We start from the raw sequence: 19321 nt of genomic DNA, 5'->3' as shown, positions 1-19321 counted from the left end.
GAAGAATATGTTTTTCTTCTTAGATAAAAGCACCACCATTTAAAAAACGAAACAACACATGGACTGCAAAATGTCAAGTACCCCTTCATTTTTTAAAGCTACTCTGTTATTTTAATGACTGCTGTCTTTGACAAAATGCCATGAGAGACTTAGGAAAGCATTATAGTCCCCAGTAATACTCTTCAAAATTTTAAGTCTTAAAGTTGATTTAGAGCCAAATATGTCAACCATTCAATTGTGTTTTTTAAAGCATATACGGTTTATCTTAATAATTCGGTTAACCTTTTAGAGTATCATTTAATTTAAAATGTAATGGACTTGATGTGGCTTTCTGCTTTATGGAAAGCAAAAGTGTAGATAGTGCAATGTGTTGTAAGCGATATCATATTAATTTTTTTCTGCTGAAAGTATTTTGTCTTTCATGCTGTTTTTATCTGGCAATTTGAAAATAAGTAATCACGCAACACAGACAGTATAATCTTACCTCCCTGATCAGGGAGGTCTTTGGCAATGTGCCCTACAGTTACAAAGGTGTGTCCTTGCTGGAGCATCACCCATGACTTGCCTTTTGTGACGTGACTCTGAAATCCTCCGAATAATGATCACGTGAACCACATCCCCCCCCAGCAGTGCTGAAACATTTTCTCTTTACTATGACACAAGCAAGATGAATATAAACCATTAGTGAATTAACTGCATTGTAGTGTGCCCAGAGGCCTCAGAATACAAAGCAATGCGACTTTATACGGCTTGATTCTGCTTCCCCATCATGCAATCAATAGCAGCTTTGCTGCTGAGTGTGCAGAGCACCAGACTGCCCCGATAAATGCTGAATAGTGTTATTAGTGAATGAACAGATGATGCAGGAACCCTGCCAACACCGTGCAAGCAATCTGCCTGGGGGATGGGGAAAGGACCAATGATTAATAGGAGAGGGCTCGATCATCTGGATCAGCAGAGGGGTGGTTGTTGACAGCTACGCCAGCATAGGATGGCTGAGGATCTGCTCCATGGTAAATTTAATTTAGGGGCTGAAGTGAACAAAAGAGCTATATTGTAAACTGCCAAGGCGATAAAAGGCAAGAGTTTAAAATGGATTTAGGATGCAGCTGAGCTTTTTATAAAGTAAAGAGATTGACTGAGAAGGACAAAGCAAGGAGACAGGGCTGAGAGAAACTCTAAAATTGCAGTTAAGCTTAATAACGATTTGCTGTCCCACAATTAATTATTATTACATTTCAGGTAACAATCAGCTTTTGCTGTTTCCATTTTTGAATTAAACAATCACACTGAATTAAACAGTTACTATTTTAGCATGGGGAATTGACTCCATTGCTGCTCTACCAGAAATCACATAAAACTGCTTCCAACAAAACATGATTAACTCTTCCATGCAATTGTTAAGATATCAGGTGAAACATCCTTTCTGATGGTAACAGAGAATTGTCTATATTGTCTACTATTATACTATTATACTATATACTATATACTATACTATTATTGTCTACTATACTATACTATTATACTATTGTCTATATACCTTACATTTTAGCAGGGTAACACTGTGATCTTCCATTCAGGCCTTCATCACCACTATATCCTTTTGGCAATTTAGTAGTTAGCTCTGGCTCTGTACTTGGAAGCAATACATCTTTTAATCTCCGCTTTCCCTTTTACTGTTAGTGTCCTGCTTTTGCACTCAAATCACAAGCAGAGTGGTAAACCCATTATTAAATGTAAGGTACAACTGAGTATCTAAAATGTCTTAAAACAAAGAGTCAAACTTTTAAGGCTGAAGCCTTTTTTTCCCACCAGGTAAAATCCTCTTCTTTGGAAGCACATCCTACAGGAGGAACCCAAAACAAACCACTGAGAAAGATGACTGTGTACTGCAACTACTCTGCAAGACTCAGAAGAGAGCCCATAAAAAGTCTGAAAAGAAGGACCTGCAAGATCCCCAAGGGTTTGCTTATGCTGCTACTTAAGGATGCAAATGGAGAAGATGCTGAAGCAGAGGGACAACGGCATGATTGACAGGTTAGAGAAGCAAACAGCAGTTCCAGGAAACTTGCACATGGCTGGGACCACCCAAGCAAATGTAGGATCTTGTGGGGAAGAAGCTGGATAGAGTTACACAGATCTTAGTGGAAACAGGAGACGTAACTTTTTGGTTCCACTTAGAGAAACAGTACATTAAAAAAAACCTAATAGGTCCCAAATAAGTCAAGGCTGCCTAGCAGGGAAAAGAAAGGCCTGAGTTATTCTGAAGCACTGTGAATACTCTGAAAGGGGCAACATCAATTTCTCTACTAGTAATTGTATGAAACTAAGGCCCACCAAGTTGGTAGAGACCCTCCCTCAGATATCTACCATAGAAAAATGTAATTCTTGAATTTTATGTCCTAGTTATGTTGGGCCAGGTTAGTACCCATTGAAGGCAACCCAACAGAACTTGCTTGAATAAATTGTTCCATTAAATTGTTGAGACACAGTTAAATAATGAAGATGCAAAGAATTCCTCGTAATTCGATTTCTGGAACAAGTAAATTGTTCAACACACAGAATATTTTTTCACAGTCCTTTCTCATGGTCAGTAGTGTTTCTGCACATCAGTAATTTTACTGAGGCCCTAATTATTCAGCATTATTATGCAGAAGTGAATTGCTAAAATATAAAGCAGAATTTCTTCCCTAGGGCAAGTAATAAGTTGGAACAACAATGTGAATTCTCTTCATGCCTTGAAGAGCAACATACTCAACCCCTTAAAAACTTTCGCAGAGTAGCATTTGAATGTGTTAGTGATTAATACTTTTAAGAGTTTGCACTTGCAAGCATCTTTGAAGAATTCTTACTACAGGCACAACACAGCTGCAGGGTTACCTTTATTTTATGAAGATGTATTCGCATTGTGAAAAATGAATAACTGCAAGTAAAATGAAAGTAATTTTTAACTTCTTAAGATCATGGGTAGGCAGGAGGATGCAGCTGAGAAGCTGAAAGTGCACATAAGAAATAATACAGTACCTAGTTGCTTTTGGAAGAGGAGAACTGGAAACCATTTTAACTGTTGTTTTTTTTTCCATTATGAAGATGTCACAGAAAAATAAAGGACCTTCTCTAAACTGTGTTACTGTGGAACAGAACCTGGGAAAATCCACCGTGGACCAAAGGAGAAAGAAGTACTGCACAGTACAAAAATGGTTTGCCACAGCTGCTTTTAAAACAATGCATCACATGCCTCATTGTGGTGATACCACAGTACTGCACTCCATCTTTTTGGCATTGGCTTAGATTTTAGCAACTAAAAAAAAAAATAAAGAAAAGGCATCACAACTGAGAGCCTATTCTGGGAAACTTGTTGATAGTGTTCACTGCTACATTATTTTCCTTCCCTCAGAAGTGGTGCACATTAGTAACCTCGGTTTTCAGTAGCAGGGACGTGCTGGGGAGATGCAGATGCTCAGAGCGAAGTGGGATGTAAGATGGCTGTGGAAATAACCCAACTCAGGCAGAACTGGACCGGCCCTGGAGCGAAGGGGAGACGTTGAGTAGAAGCAGAAACTACATACACACGTGTGTGTTTACTGCACAGAAACTTCAACTGACATTTGAGGATGAAAAAAAATTAAGAGGATAAAACAGATTCTGCATTTGTACCAGTGCCTCTTGCTGTTGAAAGGCTGATGAATGAAGTACTGAGTGAAGAGGCTGGAAGAGGCGATCTCTCTGATGGAGAAAAAACAAATAACGTTTCAGGCAGAAGCTCCTGACAGAGAAGAATGAATTAGCTAAAGATAAGTAAGGCACAATGTTTCAAATACAGATGCTGCAGGATGAAACAGATGGATTTTTCCTCCAGATAATGGATATATTGGGAGCACTCAGAGAAGTCAATTTTTTTCCTGAGGTCAGGCAACTAAAAAGATGGCTGGGGAGACCTGAGTCTGGCAAACAATAAAATTTAAGCTCCAATGATTGTATTGCATTTACTGAAAGAGCTGCGGAGTGCTTGGGGAGAGATCTGTCACCAGGTGACTGGTCCTTCAAGGTGGAGAAAGCCCAGTCTTCATGGTGCCATCCTCACTGGCAGCTGTGAAGGAGGTTGCAGGGGGCCAAGATACAGCCATTAGAAGCTTCTGGCCTTCCTAAAACAGTGGTGAATTAAAAATTGATGATCAGGAGGAAAACCCAGATAGAAAGATTCCATAGAGCAAGAAGACATGATGGTTTAAAGAGCAACAAAAAAATTCAAGTCAAACCAACATGAGCTGAAGAGCCTTGGCTGAAGGGAATGGGCCTCGGAAAAAAGGAATGTATCCAGCTAAAGGGTGAAAGGAAAAAGCTGCAGGTACCGTATTTGTTTTGGCCTTGCATGCCTCTGATTCACTTTGGAATATTTCAAATTATTTCAAAAGCTCTTCAGGTTTCTGAGAGCCAGCACTCAAAGATATGTTAAGAACAGTGGCATATCTGTCCCCAGGAACAGGAGTGGCACAAATGTATGGTGCACAGGGTGAGGCAGTCAGGACCATCCTTTCTTTCCTCTGTGGTTCAAAACTTCGTATTGGAGAACTCCAAAAAATGGAAAGCCTATTGTGAGGGGTGAACTATCTACACTGTCTCAAAGAATAACTAAATGCAGGTGTAATGAGCATCCTTCAAATGAATATTAGTTTGAAATCCTGGGTAGTGGGAATGTGGCATTTCAGCTGTACCTGTTCAAAAGACTTAAGTCTGTTGACAAGTGACAGGTCAAGTGTATAATCTTTAACAAACATTAGTGTGTCGTTTCACATAACTATCTTGCACACCCCCAAATCAGACTATTTCTGAAGGGGGTGAAAAATTGGTATCTGAATTCTATAATCAGACAGTAATTTTGAGGCTCTGGTAGTTATGGATAGCAAGGGGAAATACATTTCCTGACCCCTAAAGGTTTGCCAGTTTTGATGGAGCTCAGCAAGACCCAGAAATGATCCAGAATGCGAAGCTGTTTTCCTGACAGTGTGGATGGACTTCAGCACTGGAATGAATGACTGAGTGCTGCTCTGAGTGTTGATGTAGCACACTGCAGATGTTTTGTCCATCAGGACACAGACTATGGAATTTTGCAGAATAAGTGCTACACTGGCTTTCAGCAGACCTTAAAGTAGGAATACTTATAGCTTTATGGCCTTCTCACCACATGGCCTGCACAGCGCAGAAGAAGAGCCAACCCTTTTTAACACTGATGCTGTCTGGGTCTCCTGCATGGACCTGCATACGATCACACTTCAGTTCTTATTCAGTTCTGTATATCTGTATGTGCTGTTATTTAAGGTATCCTGTCTTTACAGACAAGCACTTCATAAGCATTCCTGAGGAAGAATCTGAGGTCTTGAACCCTGCAAAATTCCTGGTAAAGACTGGTCTCTGGGGCCTGATCCACAAGCCTAATGGCTGGCTAACTGGCAGTACGCATCCCATGTGCAACCCACAAGGTGACTCATAAATCAGTCTCAAGCTTAGAATAGTGGGGGCAGCTGTTGCCATTTTGCATCTTGGACAGCCTGTGTGTCTCTCTTAGCTCATTATTATGGAGTGAAAAGATGGGCTTCAGGCCTGATTTTGGCAGCAATCAATACCAATGTCAGCATTTAAAAAAAAAATCTGGCCCCAGCCTTTAGCTTCTTTGTCTGAGGTTACCTATCTGCTCCCTGGGTGGAGGATGAAGCACAAACACATCATAGTTGGGATCACAGAACACTCACATTTCAGAATTTGGAGATTCTTCTGAGATGAATCAGCTATTATGGCCCATCTTTAAGGGATGACACAGTGCTGCAGGGGCTTTGGAGCTGTGGATTTAGATTCTCCCACTATACAGCTCCTTCCCTGTGGGACCGTGGATAGGGGGGAACATTCATGGGTAGTCTTATCAAGGTCAACGCCTGAACAGACTTATCAAGTCACTTTTATCAAATCCAGGAAGCTCAGAAGTAGTTCTGAACATTTTTTCAGCAAAGACCATAGATAGTGGCTGGGTTCTGTCCCAGAAGTAGACAGTAGCACTGCTCAGGAAAAAATCTACAACAGTCTCACATTAAAGAAAAGTGGCTATGTGCAATGCAATGCAATGTAAGCTGACCCACATTCAAAGAATAATTATATTATTTTCAGGAAAGTCCTCAAGATTTAAACATTTGAAAAATATAGGAGCCCAGGGAGTCTACGGAAGCACATGCCACAGTTCACTTTTGAGATGCAGATATACTGAAACTGGTCGACATATGCTAGTTTTCCTTTTTTCCTAAAAAGGCCCATTTTTGAGGGTACGAGAGAAGGTGATGGTGGAGGTTACTGCATTTCCAAAGTGTGAAGCTATTTGCACCTTCACGTGAGGCCCCGATGAGGCTGCTCCCTTAGGGGGATGTGCTTTTTCTTTATGGACATTTCCCTTACAGTTGCCATTGGATTCTTAGAACATTTTGTCAACAAGAAGTACAATCAATGCTTGCTTCATGAAGGTTTTTAACTATATTTCTTGAATTTTCTGTTCTTGAAATACAAATTCCTGCACTGGAAACAAAGACTAGTGCATCTTAAAGTCACATCTCCTGTGTGTTGTTTTCTGAAAATGAATGACATTTCAAGGTTATACATAATTGACATGGATCAAATAGCAGTATTTATTAGAGGGAAGAAAGTCAAACCAGATGCAATGGAAATCCTCATCTGCTTCCACTAAAACTGAAACAGAGTCTAGTTTTGATGTTAATTTGAATAGCAGCCTGTGAACCGTATTTCAGATTTTTAAAACAATGGTAAAGTCCTAAATTTGAGGTCTGGATAATTTGATATCTGAACTCTCCTTCTCCTCTCACAATTGCACACCCAATGAAGAGGAGTTAAATGTTCTTATATAACACATACACATATATAGTTGTACTTTTGCAAGAAGTCTATAGGTTTTACTTTTTTGTTTCTATGACAGCTATTTCATTTTGGATAAATACATGTTATGTCTGATAAACATCTTTTATTTCTGAAGTCTATTGCTTTCTACAAAATAATAACATATAATAAAGTCCCTTTCTTTCCAGTTTGTAATATTTACCAACACCTTTTAATGTATAATTAGATCCTGTGCAGTCTTTATAAAAATCTAAGCGAAGAAAACTTTTTTTTCCCCTAAATCTTTTGCTGTGGACAGAAATTCTGGTTTACATTAGATTCACATGTCATTGCAGTTTCCCTTCAAAGTTGTCCACACATAATCAGTTCCGTTTCCTTTTAGAGTTCCTCTTGCTTCCCTACTCCACCACAGGCCTCTTAATTTTTCTACTGTCAGGGCCCTTTTTCCACCCCTTTCCAGCTGAGTAAGGCTTGAAGTTGGTGTGACCCCACTGTCACCTGGCTGGTATTCCACTACAAAACAGGTGCCGACACTTCTCTGTGGCTTGTTGGCTGGTACCTAAAACTCTGTGTGCACAGGGTGTCCCCTTTCTTGAGTTGAAATTCAGTGATCCTGAGGTAGGGTTTGTCAGAGGTCACCAGTATTGCTAACTCTGGTAGAACAGCTGATTATCTTTAGCTGAGAGACTACAGGCATTCAGAGGCGCCTTCTGCAGAAACAGTGACGTTGTTATTAACTCCAGACCGATGGAACACAGAGCCAAGGCTAGAGATCACACTGGAGTAGATTGTAATAAAACAAAACAAAATAAAACCCAAAAACCACACAAAAACTCCAACCCCCCCAAACCAAACAATAGTCTTCGCTCTCCTTTTGTTTGTTTCAAAATTGTGAGTAGGCTGGTTTTGTACTTTCAATCATACATTATCACATAATGCAAAACTCTTTCCTGTGCATTCTCTTCCCCTTTTAAATCCTTAACTTACACTTCTCTACCTTTCTCTCTTTTTCTCTAGTTCATCTGTTCTTTTTCTCTGACTATTGCATTTGCAATAGACAGACCAAGCCTGCAGAGCAGGCAGCCTCCTGCCTTCCCACACTCTTGTCTCACATCCTCACTTCCCAAGTCTGATCTGCCTTTGTTCACTTTGCATTTCTAGACACATAGGAGCCGGGTCCTTCTCAGCTGCATAAATCCACATGCTTTATAGAAAGCGGGGAGCCCATACCCCAGCAAGCCACAGCAGCAGCCAGCTGCTCGGTAGTGTCCCCCATGGCTCGCAGCAAAGCCACTGGCACCCAGAAGCCACCGCTTCCAGAGGTGCAAGTGAGATACCGAAGGGTTCCCAAGCTGGCTGGGAATATCTGGTCAAGTTCGCAGCACCAAGTCTTGAGCTTGAATGTTAAGCAACATTCAAACACAGAGGTTGCTTTCTAAGCTAAATCACTTGAAAAGCCTAGTTGTACACAAGAGTACAGGTATTTCAACAAAAAGCAAGTGACAGAGATCACAGGGTGAAGTGAAAGCTCAATAAAGTATTTCAGGCTGCCTGCACAGTAAAAAGATGCACATATATTGTTCCTGATGGAAAAGTAGCTAACACAGCATAAATCCAACATTTCCTTTTGCTTGCCTTAAATCAATGGGTTTGTGATACTATTCCTTAGAGTCAACAAACATGCCAGGAAAAATCTGTTTCCAAGCTGACTGCTTTCTCAGAGCTACCCGTAAGTGCCAGGGAGGATGGAAAGTGGGCTGCCAGGTTGCAGAGGTGCTGAAGGGAAGAGTTTGCCAGCAAAAGAGAATTGCAGAGTTTAAAGCATGGAGAGACCTTCAGTTTTCCCTGAGTTCTTACAAAAAGAAGTCTAATTAATTTAATGAGAAAAGCAATATCCTAAACCACACACTCTAATAATGTTGTGTTTCCTTCTCTCCCAGCCATTTTTAGTATAATAATGGCGACTATGAGAATACTGTATTCTTATCCTGATGCTTTTTGCTTTAATGCTGGATTGAAATATTGCACTAAGGAAAGAAGATAATGTATGTCATTTGTGAACAAAGACAATGCATGACCAAGATGTGCAGACAAAGGTGGTGCATTCCTGTAGTCTCAAGGAGCTCTGCAGAAACTTCTTTTAACCTAGGAAAATGCTTTTACATAGTTAGCAAAACAGTCTTACTAGCAAGCTACTCTTCGAGGATCTCAGATAACAACCAGGAGGTTTTTATATACACATACACAGACTATATTCTGCCATAAGCTCTATAGAAAAACCTTGTGACTTTTACCTGTCTGCCAGATTGATGGGAAAACCTTTGTAAGGAACATGTACCTGAGCAATCAGCTTTCCCACCAGTGCCTGCCTGACGCAAACTTCTTCCCTCCTCACTGCAGCCTCTTCTCCTGGGTAGGAAAGCTGCTCAGAAATAGTTGCAAGTTTGTTCACCTTTACGCTATCACAAGTCATAATATGAAGACACACCATCATTTTACACTGAACCTTGGAGATCAGCTCCTGGATCTGGTTTAGCCTGCCCATGCATCAGCAGCTGTGCTGACAGGCTCACCCAAACCATAGTGGCCTCAGTATTTCTGCACCTGTCCTATACGCTGCTGCACCTCTTCTATACAATTATGTACCTGCCCCATAGGCTGCTGTGACTTCTGAGGAAAGTTCACATGTGGCTATGTGATAATCTCAGCTAATGTGTGAGGGTGTTGATAGTGTAGATGTTTACTCTCAAAAAGTGACTTAAAGGGATCGGATGATTCTGCTGAATGGAGAGATCCCAGAAAACCAGAGGCAGATCCTTTAAATCAGAGGAGGTATTATCACATTATAGAATTCCACAGGGATGGGGTAGGAGAGAAGTGAGAAAATTGTGTGTTTATAGAAAGAACCTTGCAAACAAAGATTTTGTATCAGTTATTTTGAGAGAAAAAAAGGTATGCAAAATACTCAAAGCACATCTGTAGGGTTTTTTTGAAGCCTTCTTTGACTTCTGTAAATTGCATTGCAAAATAGTCTCCACTGTGCAGCTAATAACTTGTCTTGAACAAAAATTTTTTGGTTAATGGGAAACGTCAAAATCCTGCGAATTTATTGTGCACTTGAAATTAATCTGAAATCAGAAGACATTAAGCGCTGATATTAAAAAAAATATGTACTGGACAAGTGGAAAACAAAATTCCAATTGCTTTGATTTCACTGTCATTTGAAAAATGGCAAATGAATGGATATGTAAGGCTAGACCCTAGATATTGAAGATAAAGGCAGCATGAATCCAATAAGATAGGATCAAAGAAACATTGGGGGAACCACTTGATATTCAGAGAATAAGAAATCCATAATTTTAGATGAAATCTGTCTATGATTTTAGTTTGCATTGCACAAAAGAGAAATGTCTTTCATAATCTCAGTCCTTAAAGCAAAGGTGTTGCTGAACTGATGTGAAGTAGTACATACCGGCAGTGATTTACCTGGACCATCACCAGCATTACAATCTTCACGTTTTCAGGTCTTGGAATAAAACCCTACTTCATATCTCTGCCAATACATGTCTCACATATTTTTGTCCTGTGCCTAACTGTGTCTGGCTGGTGCTATTAGCTTTGTTTATCAAGCACTTAAGTGTTCTACAAATGAAAAAAAAAAAACACAAACCAGTATAAGAGCTGGTTATTTTTCTCACTAATAATATGTTAGATTGGTTATAGCAAAAATGCAATGTTCACTGAACGGAAAGAACTGCATGACTGTAAATCATTAAACACTTACTTCTTTCACGAACCACTGGCAAAAGGCAGGGCCAATCCACTCTCTTGCATGAATCCCACAGTCCATCCAGACAGCTTTCTTGTAGGGCCGTGATCTTTTACCTAACTTGACGTGTTAATATTCATAGAAATAACAATAGATCTCATGACATTAGTGAGACATAATAATGACAAAATAATAGAACACTAGAAACACTAAGCCATTTTGAATTCCCCCGTATGAAGGAACACAAATTTATTGTTTTCAAAGGTATGGCCAAGATAACGATATGCAGGTATGACAAGATAATGAAGCTGATCTATGAAAAAAAAACTACAAGAAAAGTGGAATCTGTCAATTCCTCGTTTATGAGGAATGATATATTAAACATTACACGGAGCTGGGTAAAGAAAAATGCTGCTAGAGGAATAGCTTGATGCAGAATCAAATTTTCAGAACTCTGCAACAGCAGATGAAAAGGAAGTACATTCAAAGTAATTTTTTTTTTTGCGTCTTGCTGACACCCTGTAATTTGTGGTTCTAATAAAGTGAGTTGAGAGCGCACAGCCCTGAAATTTTGTCAGTAACTAAAGAGGAACCGTATGTGGCACATGCTGAGAAGGGCTCCGCAGTTCTCTGGGGTCCCTCTCCAGTATAACTGCTTTCCATTTTGTCTATAAACACAAAAAAAATCCAATTCCCTTAAATCCAAATCCTGGTAATTGAACTTCTCCTGAAATCTATCTCCAGGCATATCCAGTCCAAATAAACAGGACCTGCCTTTTAGTTTTCCAGCTTTTAATGTTTTTGTTTATTAAAGATGACATTCAGAGAGATACTTAGATCTTAGCAACTCGTGCTCAGGAAACACTGATAACCTGCATTTCCAGTGTTCATGCACTAACAAAAGTAACAAAGTGTTTGTCCCTGATTCCAGACTTTAGTCTGGTTCATGACTATTTCATCTTTACCTTCAGTACAAACAGTGGTCTCCCTTCATAGGATTCCCCAACAGAGAACATGTGAACTAGATCTGAATGAGTTTTATTCAGATGATCCATCCAATCCTGGATCTGAAAATACAAAAATAAAATTGTTGCTTCAATCTTCGCATTTCATGGGACACAATTGTAACACATTTGTTAATCTCAGCTCTGAGTCCTCTGTATATTTTTGGATTTTCCTGTAGTTTTTCTTTTTGTTGTCACGCTTGAACTACCAGACCAATCAATCACTCACTGAAATCTCTTATTCCATTGAATGTTAGAAACAAAACTCAGAAGTTGTCCAAGACTGTTAAATGTAAAGATAAACCTTGAATATACATATTAAAAAAATATATATATTTTCAAGAAGGTGCCTATTTTTGAAGAAGAAACACTTAAAACACTTTTGAAGATGAACAGGTAACCATAACTTGTAGAGAAAGTGCAATTTTAATCTTATTAAAAACAACGGTGTAGCAGATAAGAGGAATAATATGAATTTTCACATACTTCTTCCAGAGAGTGATACACTTCGTAGTTATACCCAGAGAGGGACCTTCTATTCCTGGAGGGCCTCTGTCCAGTTTGGTTTTCTATTGCTTTCTGTAGGTCTGATATGAGAATCCTAGGTGAAAAAAAAGACAGCAGTGTAATTGTAAAACTAATAGAACACAGAGGATAAGCAGAACAATAATCACTGTTAGAGGAAATACAGCAGAATTTAAACTATCCTGACATTACTTCATCTGTTATATTTTGACAATAGAGTGCTTCAGGCTTACTTGAATATATGCTGCCAAATAAATACTCCAGCTGCTTTGACATGTAACACTGCCTTCAAAAAACACAAAGAGCTTGTTAAGCAAATAAAAAAGAATTATGTAAATAACACAGCCAGTGTGAAGAAGAAATCTGTTTATGGAGCAGCATTTGCTCGTCTTATAACCCTGTTATACTACATAATTAAGAATCTTCAAAAATTGATTTCAAAACCATAAATAAAAATCTTTTTAGGCTTAGAAGAACATGTACATACTTTCTCTCAGCAGTTATTTTACTGGTATGGGACATTATGTATACCTACAGGCTGTAGAGGCAAAACAAAAATATGAAGAACTTGGTGGCACTATCTTTTTATCTGAAACACAACAAACAAATCAAAAATCTTAAGTGTGGTTTGTTGTTTGCATGATCTATTCTGTAACAGTTTTGTGCCAGATATTTTAAAATAACTCAGGAAAAATATGAAATGATACTAAGTGAAAATTAAATATGCTTGCATTAAAAGTGAGAGGTTCTTCACGTTAAGAGCAAAATGCGGAGAGAGTGGTATAAGCTGAAAACTTTACTCCTTTATGACAAAACCCAATAGTGACACAACTATAAAAATATAATATAGAAAACAACTAAAAAGAACTATATTGAAGAAGCTGGAGCATCCATCCTTTCCATCACACAGTGGCAGGAGCTGGGAATATCGTCACTGACATCAGTAACACCACCACTGTAAAACTGAGAGTAAACCTTGTGCACCACCTTTTCCTAAAGCATGGCAATGTGTAATCACCATAGCACTAATTCATCATTCCTGTAAAACAATGGTCACATTCAACCTTTTACAGTTTTATAAGCATTAGCTGCAATGATTGGAAAAAGATGGAAAGAAACTGCATTCACTGTGATCCCAGCTCAACTGTGCAACAGATACCTCAAAGATATTAGGTCTACCCACATATAATATCGAAGTAAATGTTATTCCCATCTCCAAATGTATTAGTGAAGTAATTGTATAATTAGGAATTACATTGTTCTACATCAGCAACTTTCATTAAGCAAACTAAGGGCATATAGCCTTGACTTGCAAAGTGCTATATACTCTAAGACCAGCACTATAAATCATTTAAGCCTGCAGTTAGATTAAACCAGTGGTTTTATTGAAGTCATTAGGACATCTAATATGTTAAAAAAATGATTGCCTGCTTTGCTGAATTCTGATTAGTCTAAGTACCTACCAGGATCAAGCTCTGTGTATTCACTTCTACAATAATAGATTTAATTTCACAACTCCAGATTGTTTATGCATCTGTACTCCAAATGAGATCTGATAATCTTTCTTTACTCCTAAATGACTGTGTACTGTGTGTGCTTATAATACAAAGGCTCTTAAATGCCTCAGGTCTGAATACAACCTAAGTGGCTTTGTTGCCAGAGAACTTATTAATAAAACTGAGGCAATTTGGTGCAGTAAGAGTTTATCTGATGCCTGGCTTGTTTTAATGACTGTCTCCTTGTCGTAAAGTCAAACACTGGGACAGATAAGCCTGTCTTACAGGCAAGGGCTGGTCACCTTGTTCATTATTAGACCCGCTTAATGCTTCCTGTCTTTAGAAAATTTTCATAATTTAGGTAAGTGTCACTCCCTCAGGCTGAAGCTTCACGTGGTGTTTGCCTCCGATTTTCTGGTTCCAAAAGGGATGTAGCAACTTAACCCCTTTGCAAACAGTGTGTCAAAATATAAAATTAAAAAAAAAAAAAAAAAGAAAAATTGTGAATCCTGCCAGCTCTTGTGGGGTCACAGATCTCAGGCCTTGTCAGAACAAGCACACGCTCATCTGAAGCTTTGCAGGGTTTTGCTTCTGATGGCTGGGACCCAGCAGGCAAGAAGTCCGAAACGTGCAGCGGGGAGGCGAAGAGGAGAGCAAAGGAGCTCTGGAGCTGACAAAATGCTGCCCTGTTTCCTTCTAGGTGCACACGACTTGTGTGCGAAAAGGACGTTTTCCCTTGGAAAATGAATGTAGTGTTGTCCTTCTATTTGTAGCGCACTGTTTCAGGCAAACTGCAGAGACCCTTCGCTCTCGCAGTTCTTGGCCTCGCATGCTCTGCCTTGCAACCTAAGCAAACGTCTTCAGCTACAGGGAGCATTTATAACACATATAAAATGACCTTCTGTCATTCCATTAAAGGTGATTACTGTGAGCAGGAACAGCAGCAGACATGAGTACAACTGTCAGGGCATAGTAATTAGGGGGACTTTATTTTGTATAAGCATAGGAAAACAATTAGAAAAATCCCCGTCTAATTTCTAAATGCAAAAAAACCTGAAGCATTGTAAAGCTGACATGAAAGTTGCTCTGAAATTTGGCTACCAGGCCTGCTTAATTAATTTTCTAATGTTTGGTTTTGTATTTTTAGAATGACAAATTACAAAGAGACCATTGCTATTATAAAAATGGAATTCTGATAATAGTACATATAATATAAAATGTGCTTTGCGCCATTCTTTTCTCACTGAGAAGTAAGTATGAATAGCTTCATATAGGGCTTTATTCAGCAAATGTTTGAGAATTCAAATAACTCCTCAGCTGATTACTCAGATGTGTCAGCATCTCACTGAAAAGGCTTTAATGACAAGGTCATTACTCTGTCTAGTATGATCATATAAATAAATACGAAGTATATTCCAAAACTATCTTGAATGCTTTTAAGAAATGCTATAAATGATATGTGATCCTGAGCATGTATTTGTTCTGTATGACTTGTGCTGGGTCACAACGGAGAGTTATAAAACAGAACTTGTACATTCCTGTATAATTCCTGCAGAAGGCTCGTCTCCATGTGTGCAGCACACTTGTAAACAAACCCAGCTCCTGTTAAATACAGAGAGAGGCAAACCAGGCGGCAGAATTAGTAATTACCATCCCTCTCTTAACAGATGTGATTTCATATACATTGAAAACACTTCAGCTTGACTCCAAAGGAGGACATTTAATTAAAACTGCCTGCCTGTGGGAGATTTTCTGTTCTCCCATTAAAACGGTTGTTTTCCTGGCAATGTCTCGCTGTCTGCCAGTCTAATTGCTATGATGTGGAACGTATTTTCAAGTGCACTCGGTGTGGTAGCCACAGCCCTGCCTTGGAGGCCCAGTCTCTGGAGCGAGGCACAGAAAGGGAAGCACAGGCTTACGTGTACGGGATGTTTGCTTGCTGGAGGTAGGGCAGCAGACTTCGGGACGTGTTCCGTGGTACACGCACGTCGGTGACCATACCTTCGACGATGTGGAAGGGGCTGCTGGGCTGCCACAGGTCCACCTGTAGTGCAGGAACCAACCTGTAATTCATATGCATTCAGTGTAGGTGGGGAAATCCAGGAGATGGCACGCTTCAAGCTATGTAGGCATGGTACAGACAATAAAACTGCATTGTCTGGTCCAGCTCAACATCTACGCTAATGGAGCAGATTTTGAGGAATGATTGTGTCCAGCTTACCACAGCTCTCATGGGAGACTTGCCAACGGGAAGAGAGCACAGTCTCAAGAATGCTTGGACAGTCTCAAACAGCTTGGAACAAAAGCTACCTCCACCTTCATGCACCTCCCCACACTACTATGCATCCCTGTGTATTAGCTCCAACGGAGTTCATGACTCTTTTTTATTTCAAAAGGTATTTTGAACACTAAAGAGAGGTAGAAAGCGTGGCATACACCAGTGTTGTTTGCAAAGTGTACTCAAGTTTTATTCTTAATAATAAAGAGATCAGAGCTCGGTAAGAGAAGTTCACCAATATTCTGAAGAAAGCTGTGGTCTACCCAATAATTTTATATGAAATGAAAAAATAGCAGGATTAAGATGATAAAATGATTACAATCTTGTAAAAAACAACAGCTACTACATGATAGCACAATTATTAATGTGCTATCTCTATCTGAGCACACCTAAGGGATGCTTCTTGCCCACCGAAATACACTTGGAAATTTTAGCCCAGAACATGAATTTTTAAGAAAGCAAGAAATTCTGCAAACAAGGTTTTGGTGGTCAGTGTCCTGCACACTGTAGCAAAATGGTGGTGTACCTCTCAGCCACACCAACAACCGATGCAGATACTGTTCATCAGAGGTGAGAACAGTTCTTCCTCACACAGTGCGAGGACAGTGGCAAGAACTCAAGTTAAAGAAACCTCTTCCTAGAGCTGCTGAATAGTCACAGGAGACTATGGAAAGGAGTCTCAGCAACAAGCTCTGTGTCAATGTGACAAATATACATGTCAAGATGCACAGGCCTTAAAAATATGTTTGTGAGCTGAATACAAAGACGTGAATTGGTGGGGACTACCATGCCCCACATTTCTTAAAGAGAATTTTAAAAGAATTAATAATTGATAATCATCTTCTGAAGTTTATCTGAAACAGCTGTGCCAGGCTGCACCTATGAAAGTCATGGATACAGCTCATGAGCGTCCATTGCCTTACTTGCTGTCCAAATTTCTAAGAAGGCTTTTGTAATCTGTATTTTAAAAGCTCCTGACTTCTTCTACGCCATACAAACCGTTTTGGAAATATCTAATGCATTTCACCTGGTCTTGCTATGAACCTCATTTGAGAGGCCCTGAGAAAGAACATTCAGATTACCAAGACAGCATCTGACGCCGAACCTGATGCTACCTCTTCAAGCAGCAGTGACTTTAGTCCAGTTAATCCAATTAAATGCCTGCTACTTTGGATGGAGAAAAACCAAAACACGGGGGCAGCCTCTTCTCCTCCTGTCAAAACCACTCTTTGTTTCATGCAGCCAAAATATTGTCTGTGGCTCCATGTGACAGTGGTGGGTGGGCGCAGCATCTTTTGAAGTCTAACACAAGGACTGGCAAAGTTCAGGAGGCTCGTGAGGCCGAGAGCAGCTATGACAGATGGTCAGCAGAAACCGAACTCATGAATTAAATGGTGCTAAAAGCAGCTTATAAATAAAGATCCTCTCACTGCACTAACACCTTATGTTTGTTAGTTTATCTATCTTTCATATTTTGATTAATTACAGGCATCCACTGAAATTCCCCTCTAATTCAACACTGTTGATTTCACATATGGCCAATTAGAAATGCGTATTTGACTTTTTAAGATTTACCCCTAAAAGTACACATCACAGAGGGTATATTTGTTGCTCTTGGTTTAACAGCGTATCAATCAACTCAGCCTAAGACATCTTTATAAAAATAACAACAAATTGTTATACACCAGTTAAGGGCAACAGAAGTGAAGTGTCTCCTAGCCAACTGCATTATCTAAGCAGGAAAAACTGGAAATAAAAGCTACAAAAATGAAAAAAAATCACAACCGAGATACATCTGACAATTGTCTTCATTCTTGATAATAATTTATTTTGGTTGAATTTCTCCATCATTGTGGAGGGGATAAACCAACCAGTATTCACACTATTGGCTACAACATCACAGAGCTTTTTAATTTTCGAGGTATTGTAATTGTCACTCACAATACTGGTTCAAGGGAATAACAAAAGCAGAAGTAATCTTCTTTTAACTAATGAAATCAGCTGTATATTGCACACTACTATCCTCTTCTGGCAAAAATGCAATATTTCACTGCTGGCATTGTCCTGGAAGTGAGACAAAAAAATCCCATTTTTAGAGTATGAATCACTCCTCTTCAATTCAGTTCCCTATTTGGGTAGTTTGGTTTCATTTGATTCCCGCTTCTTATCCTTTGCAATGTAAACAAAGCGTTCGGTGCTCATCTGGGAGATGTTATCTGTGCTTTCCAAAGCACCACTTCAATTGCTGACTTGATTTTACTTTATAAAGCATATAAGAAGCAGCACATTTATCCAACAGACATCTTATTTATATTGCAGCTTTCAGCTTGTCCTTGGCATGACATAGAGACAGCGCACAAAAACTGACAAACAGAAGATGGATTTCAGAGCAGGCATGTTTGGACTGAGCAAGTCCAGCTTTCCTTTACTCACTGTCAACTTTAGGAGACTTCATCATTGCATTTCTCATGGATACTGAGGGCTCTGTCGGAGTCATCACTCTTCTTTCAGCATCGTTCCTATGGCAAGCATGCCTTGGATTTCCATGCTGGGCTCTGCTGGATAGTGAGTGGTAGTGATATCAATTGTTCTCCTATTCTCCTTCCTATCTGTGATGGGATGTTGTTATCCTCACATATTACACATTAGGTATTCTATGGACAGTGTACCTGTCAGTGCCAAAAGACATTTATTTGCTGTGTGGGTGGTGGGATGTGCTAGGTGGGGGAAGATTATCTAGCTACCAAAACCAACAGATGCAGAAATCTTACAGAACATCCTGAGCACACAGCCAAATATTTGAACTTCAAAACGCACCTGCAATCTTGAGGCTAGAGGAAAGGAGATATGTTTTAGAGTATGTCTGCAAACGTAAATATTCTCATTTCCTTTGACTGGGCCTTGCAGAATTGTCTCCTTTTGACATCCTTTCCTATCTGTCAGGCGCAGGTTACCTTTAAAGTGTCTTGGGATGTTTTAAATCTCTGGAAAATAAGCAGAGCCTAGGCAGGATTTTTCAGCAAGCTCAGACTTGGGACCTGAACACCAATTACTTGGCACTGGCTACTGCACTCAGGTGGGACTCCAGGTACCTGTTCTTGGGGACAGTGGTGGCTCTGCAGTTGCCCAGCAAATGCTCCTTCCCAGAATCTCACTGGAAACATGAACATCCAGAGCCACTTTCTATGAGAATAAACGGTATAGAGACACCTCCCTTTTCCCAGAGGATTTAAACACATTATTGCTTTATTTAACAAGGCAAATATAAGATATAATTGATCATGACTCCACAGTAAATATGCTTTTTTAACCGCACATTCTTTTTTTCAACCTTACTCATCCTATAGAAGTCCCT

The 19321-nt window shown here is 39.6% G+C and overlaps 1 protein-coding gene across 1 annotated transcript in view; it reads right to left on the bottom strand.

Moving 5' to 3' along the window:
- Nucleotides 1-19321, bottom strand: part of CPA6 (carboxypeptidase A6) — a gene marked incomplete at both ends in the record, with an annotated part of 76858 nt that overhangs the window by 14650 nt on the left and 42887 nt on the right. Inside the window, 4 exons of the mRNA XM_080339058.1 lie at nucleotides 10679-10783; nucleotides 11629-11730; nucleotides 12154-12268; nucleotides 15608-15732. Of these exons, the coding sequence (XP_080195184.1) occupies nucleotides 10679-10783; nucleotides 11629-11730; nucleotides 12154-12268; nucleotides 15608-15732 (447 nt within the window). The remainder of the gene's footprint in view (nucleotides 1-10678; nucleotides 10784-11628; nucleotides 11731-12153; nucleotides 12269-15607; nucleotides 15733-19321) is intronic.

This window comes from Nesoenas mayeri (assembly GCF_963082525.1).
Source record: "Nesoenas mayeri genome assembly, chromosome: 2".
NCBI lineage: Eukaryota > Metazoa > Chordata > Aves > Columbiformes > Columbidae > Nesoenas > Nesoenas mayeri.
Note: the sequence above shows the minus strand (reverse complement) of the source record. Positions and strands in the feature narration are given on the sequence as shown.